General features: G+C 42.9%; 1 protein-coding gene across 1 annotated transcript; it reads right to left on the bottom strand.

Moving 5' to 3' along the window:
* Positions 1–5,472: 5,472 nt before the first annotated feature.
* Positions 5,473–11,994, bottom strand: LOC308081259 (mixed lineage kinase domain-like protein; the record flags this gene model as incomplete). The annotated part of the gene is made up of 10 exons (XM_080457647.1): positions 5,473–5,633; positions 6,379–6,525; positions 6,614–6,663; positions 6,839–6,981; positions 7,570–7,654; positions 8,743–8,872; positions 9,491–9,591; positions 10,620–10,797; positions 11,193–11,288; positions 11,547–11,994. 10 exons carry the CDS (start codon positions 11,992–11,994, stop codon positions 5,584–5,586), a joined length of 1,428 nt encoding a protein of 475 aa, XP_080313773.1. The 3' UTR covers positions 5,473–5,583.
* Positions 11,995–12,578: the final 584 nt, after the last annotated feature.

The following is a 12,578-nucleotide window of genomic DNA, read 5'->3' as shown; positions in this document are numbered from 1 at the left end:
TATGGCCGTTTTCCCCGTCTGCCAATAGACTTGCTTTTCAACATACCACCCACAGAGGGACAAGAGAGCTATGCAGAGTATGTTGAAAAATGGCAAACTAGAATGAAACAAGCATATGAGATTGCCTCCAAAACATCTGCCAAGAAAGCTGCCGGGGGAAAAAAGGGCTATGACAAAAGAGTCCATGGAGCTGACCTTCAACCCGGTGGACGAGTGCTTGTCCGTAATCTGTCAGAAAGAGGGGGTCCGGGCAAGCTACGATCCTATTGGGAAAACAGAGTCCATGTCGTAGTGAAAAGAAGGAGCAGTGACAGCCCTGTTTATGAGGTGGTACCGGAGGGAGGTGGTAAATGTCGAGTGCTGCACAGAAACCTTCTACTCCCATGTGACAGTTTACCCCTAAGTCACCCTGAACCAGACACAGAGCAGAAAAGAGTCAGCCCCACACAGAGGAGAAAAAGGGGACAAAAGACTGATAAACCAATTGTTTGCTCTGACAGTGAAAGCAGTGATGAGGGTGAGCTTGTGTGCCATTTCCCTAATCACAAGCAACAGAGCCAAAGAACTGTAAACCTAGACCCAGAGGCAGAGCCCTTCGTGCCAGAGATGGAATATCGTGAGGAAGAGCCAGCACCACAGGACGTAGGAGAAGACATCGTTGACTACACAGCAGCAGAGGACAGAGATGACGCTTCAGAGCCTGGAGATCGTCTGCTAGAATCATCAGAGCAGCCGATGTCGGAGGAAGATGAGCCTGCATCACCAACCGTGAGTGCCTACCCCCAGAGGGAGAGATGGCGCCCGAGAATGCTGACCTATGGGACCCTGGGTGAGCCATCGGTGGTCGAGGTTGGAGTTGATAACCTGCATGTGAGTATGCCTTCAGCCACGAGAGACTGTGGCGACCTTGGACCATGCCAGACATTGAAGTATCAAATTAAGATAGACTTTCATAGACACTTGAAGTGACATTTGATATTTGCCTTATAAGAGACTCTTGAAGAGAAAAACAAAAACAAAAACAAAAACACACACACACACACACACACACACACACACACACACACACACACACACACACACACACACACACACACACACACACACACACACACACACAATGATGACTGTTTTTTAATGTCCCAATCATACATCTATATATCGAAATGCAACAGACTCCAGCTTTGCAGCATTTGCTGTGTCCACCAAATGACTTTTGCAGCCACAGAGGAGGACGATAGCGCACGCTTTACTGGCATCTGCAAGATGGGTCCAGTAAGGTTCCCAGGTTCTAACACTTGGGTGGGAGGAAGGTTCTCAAGGGACCTGGTACCATTTGACCAACATCAGCCTTCCCTGACTATGGGAAAAGGAGTACAGGTATCTCAAAGAAACCCTGGTCACCCTCACCTTGGAGCCTGAAAAGGTCAACTCCAATGTCCATGTCCAAAGATTGGAGTGTATGGTCATCATCATATACAGCAAGAGCTGTGGCCACAGCAGAGTAGATGAATCCTGACAGTGGCTTTTCTCAGTCCCTCACGAACATTCCTCTCACCCAAGCTGCACTGATTCAGCATGTAAAACCTGCTTCAGACCAGCTTCTATTGGATCAGACAACCTCCGTCCAACAAAATATCCCAGATTTCAATAGGTTGGGCTGGTACTGGGACTCCATTACTAAGACTTGTGAACCTTACTGGATCTTGCAGGTGCCATTAAAGCTATTGCTGTTGTAACACCAAGACCATAATGTGATATAAACATATTATAAACAATTCTATACACCTTTGACTAGTATGATATCATACTAGTCAATGGTGTATAGAATAGTATTACTATAGAGTATTACTTTTTATGCTGAGCATTGTTGCACATACTGTACTAGCTGTAGCTGTATCATTAGGAACGAGTTCTACTCATTCTATTGAGTTAAATCATTATATTGTTTAAATAAAATTACATTGTAGGATACATTGGTTGTTTCATAACATAGTGGCATATATATCACATATTTGATATATCAAATTAGTGTCCTCTAGATAGATTACATCATAAAGATAAGCATTCAAACATGTTTCTAATTGTCAAAAAACATGATTTAGACACCAAGTTTGCATTCGTAGCTCATGTGGTTCAAACGTTATAGCCAAAGGCTTTGGCAGGTGGCAGCCATATTGGATTTGGCCACTATGATGACCCCGAAGGTTGTTGGCTCGGGCACCCTTGCTAAATCATTAGAGCATGCCCTGGGTTACATCAGGGACAAATGTAGTGCTTTTAGATTGATTCGCGCAACTATGGCCCTGGACTGTAATACGTTTTTAGCCGTTTCTTTTAGCTGTTCTGTCGTAGTCATGCAATAAACCAGGTCGCGCTGACGTCTCCATGGCCTGCTCCCGTGGCGGCGCTCCCCGTCGTAGGAACACTCATGGATACGATCCTCCTCACCGGCCCGCACCCATGGTCGCCAGGTTCTTTAACCGAAGCGCACGCCGAAAAGTGTGCACAACAATGTAGCTCGCCATTTGTGGTGTAATTGAGGCAGTAAACTGCGGACTACCAGGCTGGTTGGTTGTAATAAAGTAGAGGAGAAGAGACGTCAGGACCAGGTTTCCAGAATCATTCAGTGGTTTATTCAGCAACAACAAACACAACAGCAAAGATTCCAGAGGCAGAGCCCCTGTCCACCCCCAGCCTCACGGCGTCAGGACTGGTTGCAGTCCTGACCGCCGTGAGGCTGGGGGTGGACAGAGAGTAGGGGGGTCCCTATTCCTGAGGGACTGAGGGCCCACTCTACTCGGGGCGTAGCTGCATCTTGGGCCCTTTACAAAGGGGTGTCGATGCAGGAGATCTGCTCCGCGGCTAACTGGTCGTCTCCCTCGACCTTTGCATCTCTATACAGCCTTGACGTAGCGGCGTCTGAGATGCCTCCAGGTAGAGAAATGTGGACATGCCTTGGGGCATGATTTTCTCCCTGAGTGGAGTGCAGCTGGCTGCTTCCAGGTAGAGAAATGTGGAAATGCCGTGGGGCATGTTTTTCTCCCTGTGTGGAATGCAGCTGCCAGTTTCAAGGCGGGGAATGTGTTGCATGCCTGAGGGCATGCTTTCTCTCCCTACATGGCTGGCCTTTTCCTGCCCTCCCGGGACCGGCTAGGCATGGTCCGGGGAGGAGGAGGCCTTGGTTTCTTTGTCACTGGCTGGATAATCCAGGTTTTGTCCAGGTCTGGTGACAGGGACAGGACTTATGTCTGTCAAGGTCTTGCCTTAAGTCGTTCGCGTCCCGAACCTGTGGGTCTGGGGTGCCTGGAGGCCGGGGTTTCTGCCGAGGGCAGGACCTGTGGCCTTGGGCAAGCGATTGGGTATGGGTTGTCACAAATTGGGGCTCCCCCGGGGGACGTGTATGTGTCCCATAGTAAGCAGTTGCTGTTAGCTACGCTATAATAACCCAGGGTTACGTATGTAACCCCGGTTTTATTAGTAGCGTAAGCAACTGCTTACATTTTGAACCCCCTCTGTGTGCGTTGAGCGTGCAGAGTGGAAGGTTTCAGAGGAAGCACCCATGTGACGCAGCGGTACTTATGCCGCTACCGGTTTCCGGTTTGCGTCACACGACCCTATCCAATGGACATTGGAGTTGTCGGGAGTCCTGTGTGTTGCTCTGTGCATCGCTAGGGGGCGATGATATCCCATAGTAAGCAGTTGCTTACGCTACTAATAAAACCGGGGTTACATACGTAACCCTGGGTTTTCATTGATCTTGGATGATCTTCAAAATAGTGTTTGCACTTTCTTCCTTTTTTGTCCGTGCATCTACATAAATGTTCAGATTTCAAATATAAAGTGCTTACCTCATGGACACGGATGTTACAATTATGTACGGGCCCTCAAAAGTACCTGTATCTTCCGTATTGTTCAATAAAAAGCATTTTCATTCGATTGGTGGTCATTTTCTCATAGAGTTATAATGTATCAGAGTGCAATACACCTCCCAACCGATAGGGCCAAGTACTGAAAGCATATACGAAAATACGGAGAAAATGGCCAACAATCGGATTAAAATGCTTTTTATTGAACAAAACGGACGATACGGGTACTTTTGAGGGCCCGTACATATTTTGTAACATCCGTAACCATAGGGTAAGGGTTTATATTTGAAATCTGAAAGTTTAAGTAGATGTACGGGCCAAAATGGTCATATTTGTAGCAATTATAGCTGAACCTGCTTTGATGTACACAGTGGTTCAATGTGTCACATGTACTTACTGTACGTACATACTAATAATAGTAATTCTTGAACTGCTTAAACTGCTTAGGCCACAGTTGAGATTTAAAGCAAATTTCAGTATCCCTCTTCGAATGTAATAAAATGTGTATCACTTTTACTCTTTATTACTTTTGTTGAGGTGCGTGCGTGTGTGTGCGTCTTTGTGTTCAGAACTGAAGCCATTCAGTTGCATCTGCTTTGATCTACAAAGAGGCAACACACTATCAGGCTTAAGTGGAGATGGACCCCTCACAACCTGCGGTTAGTTTTCTTAAAGTTTTCATCATAATTGCCTGTCAAAGCATATAGGACCCTGGATGACAAACTCTATTGATCCTTGTTTATAATGGTAAAGCTGTCAGAGAGCACTCATAACTCACGTGGTCATATTGCACCATTGTTTAATAACCAGGATCATTTACACAATGATATCAACAACAGATATACAGCGAAGAGTCATGTTATACAGTACCTCGTAAACACACTGATACGACTACTTCTCATCCTTAAGCCCATGACCCACATCATTCCAACACACTTTGCTAGTTTGGGAGGCAGAGCAGAGGCAGCTCCACTGATCACGTCCAACCCAGATTTGGCACTAACAAGGGTTTGAATTCGTTCTCCTGCTATGCCACCAAAATGTGGAATGCCCTACCAAAAGTGGTGAAGGAGTGTAAAACCCTACTCTCCTTCAAAACTGCCCTAAAAGAGTACCTACAAGTGGCTGCAATTGGAAACTGGCCCCTGTAAAAGTCCAAACCTAAATATCACTGGGATTGGTATTTAAGACAGTCAAAGTCAATACCCTCATACCTGTCTAACTACTTCTCCAAAGTGAGTGCCACACCCACAGCCACAACACTAGAGGGAGCTAGAGGACCATGATATGATCTGGTACCACACAAAGTTACAATGTGGAATGCCCTAACACCATCCAATAAAGGATGTGAAACACTGGTTTCTTTCTAAACTGGCCTGAAAATTCTTACATTTCATACAAGTATTCAATCAATCAATCAATCAATAATCATGTCCTGAACATAATCAACCCCTGCTCATTGTTCTCCATAAAAATCATATTATTAAATTGATCTAAACATCTATTTTGATGGGCCGTGTCCATGGAGAGAAAAGGCTTTATCTCCCACGTGTACAAAAAGGAAGGAATTGTAAACTTACACTAACATTAAGACTTAATATTTTTGGAGGTTGAACAGTGACAAGACTTTTAGGTCCTAAACTGTAACACATGGTACAATATACATCCATGCATAAACACCATGCTGTTCCTTCTTCTGAGAACACCTGCTGGCTTACTCCTCCTCCAACTGCTCCACCACCTGGCGCAGCTTGTCCACCAGCACTGTAGAATAGAGATAAATATCATTTATTTTGTGGGAGGTTTACAACTACACCAAAAGGCATGAGTTGAAATGACCAAAGGGGTACAGCAACAGTGACCAATGAGGTTAGGGTTAGTGGAACACAAGAACGCTCGCCCCGGGTCAAATCCGGCGACCTCGTAACAGTCACCATCAGGTGTTCCTAAACCTAATCTCAGTAAAACAAATACAAGAATACAAGAACCGCTGGGGACGATCGGTCCGTGGAAAAAATGTGTTTTGGGGCGAGTGTTCCGGTTACCAGTTGGAGAGATAAAACCGGTGTTATTGATGTGAAACAATAAAATAAACTGTAATTTAATGCATTTTGAAACAGTTTGCATTTCCGGTCTGGAGTGAGTAGACAAACCGGGATGAGACTCTTCACCCCATTGGAATAGTTTGCCCAGTCTACTCTAAATGGTAATTGGACTGAATTTATATAGCGCTTTTCTCCAAAGCGCCTTACAAAGTATTTCACATTCACCCATTCACACATTGATACCAGAGGAAACCATGCAAGACACCAACCTACTCATTGGGAGCAGTTAGGGGTTCAGTGTCTTGCTCAAGGACACTTCGACACGTAGCCAGGAGGAGCCAGGGGTTGAACCTGGAACCTTCGGATTCCAAGACGCCCGCTCTACCTCCAGAGCCACTGCCGCCCCACAACTCTACACTGTCTTCCCTGGGATAACACTCAACCTGGGTCTAAAAGAAGCTTACCTCCAGCTGTTGGCCTTTGGAAAGGGTTGTACCCACGACAGGCATTGATCAGTTCTCTCAGCTTTTTAGGACAGTCCTCAGGAAGTGGTTCTAGCACTCGCTTCTCCACACACACTCTCTTAAAGATGTGGAGATCTGTGGTACAATCTGTTATGAGAGACATGTGTTATAATACATACAAAGTGTAAAGAAAGTGGGTGCAGTCTGCGTTAACCACTGTTTACAGGACACATACCGTCAAGGGGTTTCTTGCACGTTGCGATTTCCCACAGGACCATTCCGAGACTGGGAAAAGAAAAGAGAAATACAGTGTGGTTTGGTTCATTAATTCATTTCAGTTATTGGCTCTAGGTCCAATTACAATTAATTGGTTATCCTCTGAACTTTATTGTATTCATGCATTTTATTTGTTTGTATGTTTTATACTATGTTATTATTCTTATTACTGTAAAGGACTGACCTGTAAATCTCACATATCTTGCAGTATGGATGGTTGGCACTGTCCAGCTCTTCAGGTGATCGGTAGCGCAGGCCGCACTTCTTTGGGCCCTTAGGGCTCCTTCTCAAGGACGTCTCTGTTTGTGCCAGCTCCAAACCACCCAGCTAGTGACAAAACAGACAGCCAACCAATGAATGATAATACAATATAATAATTACCTTAGGAAATAGAGAAAAAGCTGTTGGTAGCAGTGACTGATGTCCATAAAACAAAAGTCACTAAGGAATATTTACTAGCTATATTAAAATAGTTTACTTTAAACCATTAAGACCGGGAAAGCATCTGTGTAGATTTTAGCTATCTAGCAACATATTTATTTCCAGAAAAATAGCAGACATACAAGCTCACTTGTACGTCTGCTATTTTTGAAAAATGTGTTTGGAAGTGTTGCATTTGTTGCATTTTTAGCCTCCTTCTGGTTGTTTATGTTGAGTTAGCAAAATGTTTTTTTAATGGTAGTGGATAGAGAGAGAGGATATTTGTCCAGCCAAGCACAACAGCAACCAATGGGCGTGAAGAGACTTGACAAAGGGTCAATTAGCCGAAAGAATACGATTACAATTGTTACATTTGAAAGATTATATACATGCAGTGAGCTGTGAACAAAATCAATCAAGGCTAAATTAATCATTTTTAGTAATTTCATACCAACTTAATATAAAATATATGCTTTGTATTTAACTCCGTCATACCTTAACTCTGTAGCCTTCAGCTACCATGAACTTGTCGCTGGTGATGCTCCCATGGACTTTGGCTTTTTGTTCTGACTGATGTAATCTATGAGGAAGCAATAGTAGTCAGTGTGTCATTTATCAGAATCAACTTGTAAGAGATTCAACAGAAGTCAAAAGCTTTATTAGAATGACATTTCATCTCTGTCGGGTGGCTCATACTGTATGCCCAAAACAATTACTTTTCAGGATTCAAATTCAAAAATAGCAAAAGTAGCAGATCTACAAGCTCAAAATTTGCTACTGGATCTACTTTTGATGCTTTTGTGTGACGCTCTCTAGTGTGATCAAATAGGGCATTAATACGGAAAAAACACAAAAAGTAAAAATCTGGAGACAGGAGGTTTCTACCTGACAGCAACAATATGATTGTGCCAGTGCATGATTTGATCACCTAAATCACTAAAGAACCACTGAAGCACCAACATTTGTTTAAATTGTCCAGTGGTGTTCTACCGTGTTACGCTATATACGTAGCATGCCGTCCAAGAAAATGTGGGAAAAAATCGCATACCCTCCAGTAACCATCGAGGAAGTGTATCTGATACGCAGGAGGAGGGGCTGGGGGCAGCAAGAATGTAAACTTCAGTTTAAATAGCCTTTTTCATGATAATGTGGCGTCTGAGGTGAAGGCTTACGTAAGGATAAGGATAATTCCTTTTAACAGGTCGTTCATGAAAGTCCTTGCGGTCTTGTTTCCAATGAGAACCTGTGAGCAATTAGGGGTTAAGAGTCTTGCTCAGGGACAAATTTCATTTCATCGACACATATGCTGGCCTGGCCTGGAATTGAACCTGGGGCAACCAGGGCCTCTGGCTCCCTAGGCGGGCTCACTAACCACTCGGCTATGGCTATTGTCTTGAGGTGATAATGACCGCTGGCTATTGGAGATTCGAAGTAATTCACACATTAACTACTTAACAAAAGAGCAGTTATTTCATTCAGTGACCACCACGCACACGTGTTTATGTGCTTGTGGGAGGGAATAATTATCGTATACCCCCCAAAAAGACCTAGAACACACCACTGGAATGTACCATGTCAAAACGTCAAGTCAGATTCTTACTTATTGAACTCATTCTGAATCTAATTGGTTTGTTTTTCTCTACCAAAGACTTTCCACTGAGAACTCACCTGTAGATGCCCTGTGCAGCATCCAAACACATGCGAGCCTTCCTGACCCAAGGTAGTTTACACTTCAAGTTGTTGTCCAAAACCTCTCTCAGACTTCCCTTGGCACAGTACTCCATGACTATCTGTCCTGCTGGCAGGGAAAAGGAAATCTCATATGTTATAGGACAGTGGTTCTAAACCTTTTTAGGCTGCGACCCCCAAAAATAATCACATTTGAACTGGGGATCCCCACCCTGATAAGCACTTGGAATTGTAGGAGTTGAGGCATTACATTTAGTTTGACTCTGTTCCCACAGATAAATATTGTGAAAATAACAGATCAACAAGCTCACAATGCCTCGCACAGCGAGGCGTTGTGAGCTTGTAGATCGTATTGTGAAAATAGCAGATCTACAATCTCACAATGCCTCGCAAAATGAGGCGTTGTGAGCTTTTAGATCGGCAATTTTTTGCCTCTTTCTTATATTATTTGACAATTTGGCCAATGTTTGACCAGTTTTTGTAGTTTGTTGATGCATCGATGATTCATTTAATTTATTTTTTATTAAAAAGGTCTTAAAAGTCCTTAAATTGTCACTTTAATGTCATCTGGGGACCCCCTCAAAATCATGACCCTGGGGGTCCTGACCCACAGGTTGAGAACCACTGATATAGGAGACAGGCACAAAGTAGAAAAATGAAAGCAGATGATGACGTGGTTTCAATAATTCTTCTCAACAAGTAAAGCACAATTATAAAAATGACTCACCATCGGCACCCTCGAAACAGACTCCAAACATCCGCAGTATGTGTGGCGATTCATAGTTCATCATGGTTGCGATCTCCCTCTCGAATATCTTTATCACCTCACTTTTAGGGAAATAATACAATACATAGGTTAACACCCAGCCAGGCCCGCTCTCTCCCCACACTGTATAATAATACAATACATAGATTAACACCCAGCCAGGCCCACTCTCTCCCCACACTGTATAATAATACAATACATAGATCAGTGTTTATCAACCCTGGCAAACGTCCCAATTTTGGGCCGGGGCTACTGCTGAGGTGTGCCGTGCCGTTTGAAGAAGGTTTGAAAAAATATCATTTTGATTTTTTTTTCATTTCTTTACAATAATAATAATCAGGCATGCAAACAGCCCCGAGGTGAAAAGGGTGACAACATGCTGTTTTTTTTTCGGGTCAGGTGTCACACTATTGCCCTATTTGGATTCAAAACGGCTAGTGGAAGCTGAAAAGCTGTATCGTTTCGTGAAATTAGTGTGTGTGTATATATATATACCGTATATATATATATATATATATATATATATATATATATATATATATACCGTATATCTAGGTGTGCCCTGGGATCTTTTGGCTATGCCAGGTGTGCCTTGGCACAAAAAAGGTTGATAAACACTGACATAAATTAACACCCAGCCAGGCCTGCTCTCTCCCCACACTCTACCTGATTGACAGTAATGTTAATCTATTTTGTTCATTTACAGCAGTGGTTCTCAAACTTTTTCATGCCAAGGACCCCCAAATTGATATGTATTTGGCCGCGGACCTCCTTCTGAAAATATTTTGTGCCAGGGACCCCAAGAAGAGAAGAAGTGTGTAAAAAAACATTATTCAAACTTTTCCAAACATCTCCGATATATTTCAAATAATTTAAAAAATGTCCAAAAATATTTATATCATTTATTTTAAGCCTAGAATCAAGCCATCCAGGCTCCTGGTGAATAATGACCATAAAACATTTTATTCTGTGAAAAATAAAGGGTATTTAAATGAGCAATTAAATATTCATTTTCTTCCTTCTTCACAGAATCATATATTGTATTATTATAGTATAAAAATTGTATCAATTAAAAACGTGTGCCGCAAACCCTGGTATAGTGATCTGTGGACAGAGGTATCTTTTGATGGCCACAGGATATTTCCTGTATTCTCCCTTGTAGACTTCACAGATGTCAGTTTTCATGATGGGCGTTATGGGGAAATCAAAGGTCAGGTCCCCAGGGATGATCTTTCGGATGCCTTCAGGAATGATCTCAGACTTCTGAACTGGTGACGGCAAAACCACCATTGAGATTAAAGAAGAAAACAAAAACATCAGACAGCTGTCAGTGAAACTAAATCCCTTTCTGGAAAAAAACATTGATAGCACAGTGTAAAGTCACTGAGGGATACTGCTGTGAACATATGACATGACAAAACTGCATTCTATATTTACCACAGTGACTGGGGATTAGTTTTTCCTTAATTGTTTTATTCAAATTGAAAAAGTCTATATGCAAAGCATAATGTGAAATGTCTAACAAATAAATAACCCTTCCTCTGAAGTCTGGGATGGAAATCATCCAGATGTATTATGGGTGAAATACAAAGTGGAATAGTTCACAAACCATGCACTATATTGAATGATATGTGGCAACTGACCTTCAAAGTTGTTTACTTACGCATTTCAATCATTTGTTTCATGTCATCCGGTTTCAATGACATAGCATCCAGTTTCCCCTCCACAGTATCCTTTTGGTCCACCACATGTTGTAGCACTGTGAAATACATCTGATATTAAAGCCAATCACACAATCAACATTAACTTCATGAAGGCATACCTACGTGCAGCTTACATTGTAGACATTAGACACTGGTTCTGTAGAACCAGTGTCTACACTATTGACTATACAGTCAACACTGGTACACTAATAATAATAAAAATAATAATAATCATTAGACCTATTCCAAATTGAAATTCAGTTTTCAGCTCCCATACAACGCAAAAAAGAAAGACAAGACCCCCCTCCTCTCACTTTTCTGGATCTCTTCATGATCCTTCTTCCTGGCTGCCTCGTACTCTTTCCGTTGAGAATCTGCATCAAACAGCTTAGGATCCATCTGCACCGGCAGATTCAGGGACAGCACCTGGAACGCGTCGATGAGACGGTCGTTAAGGCTCTCAAACTCGTCCCCGTAGTTGTAGGTGTTCCAGAACCGCTTGATGATACTTTTTGTATCAGCGTTGTATTTTTTGACGACATCCGCAGCAGACTTGAGTGTGAGCGTGAGCTCCTTGAGGGCCGTGTACATCTTGGAGTCGGGAGAGATCTGGGCCCTTTTTCCCTGGATGGCCCTCAGCACTGGCTCCAGCCCTTTCACACGGTCTTTCAGACGCGTGCATCGTTTCTTGTTGGCCTTGACCTCCTCGCAGAGAGCGTAGAGTGTAGTCGCTATGCCAAAGATGGGGTCTATGAAATCCATGACTGAAGGGAGAAAGGGGGACAGATAGGTTGAACTGCAATAGACTGAATCAAAATGTTGCACGCACAAACAACATTTTCACCATGTTTAAAAGGATCCCTGGCTAATAAGCCAAATATGCCTTACATGCATTCCATACATTCCATAGGGCTAGACCACACATGGGCAAATGACATCATCAACTTGCGACGGGCATTGCCCATATTGAGTGAAAGATGAACTGTTTCTAAAATAAATACAATATTTAAAAGGGATAGTTCACCCCCAAAATGACTCGATCGATTAGTTACCCCATGGAGACTTGAAATCATGGATATCTTTTAGTTTTTGTCACGTTCCTAAGCCAATCATTTGATGACCGGCAGCGGTTCCGGTAGGAGACACAAAGAGTCTCCTTTGTGTCTCCTACCGGAACCGCCTACCGGTCTGCTGGTCATAAAATGATTGGCTTAGGAATGCGATCAAAACAAAAACATATCCATGAATTCAAGTCTCCATGGGGGGACTAATCGATAAAGAAAAAGTAATCTTTTGGGTGAACTATCCCTTAAAGGGCAATACCATTCATTTTCAACATTGAACTA

This window comes from Gymnoscopelus braueri (genome assembly GCF_963280865.1).
Source record: "Gymnoscopelus braueri genome assembly, contig: SCAFFOLD_319, whole genome shotgun sequence".
Classification (NCBI taxonomy): Eukaryota; Metazoa; Chordata; class Actinopteri; order Myctophiformes; family Myctophidae; genus Gymnoscopelus; species Gymnoscopelus braueri.
Note: the sequence above shows the minus strand (reverse complement) of the source record. Positions and strands in the feature narration are given on the sequence as shown.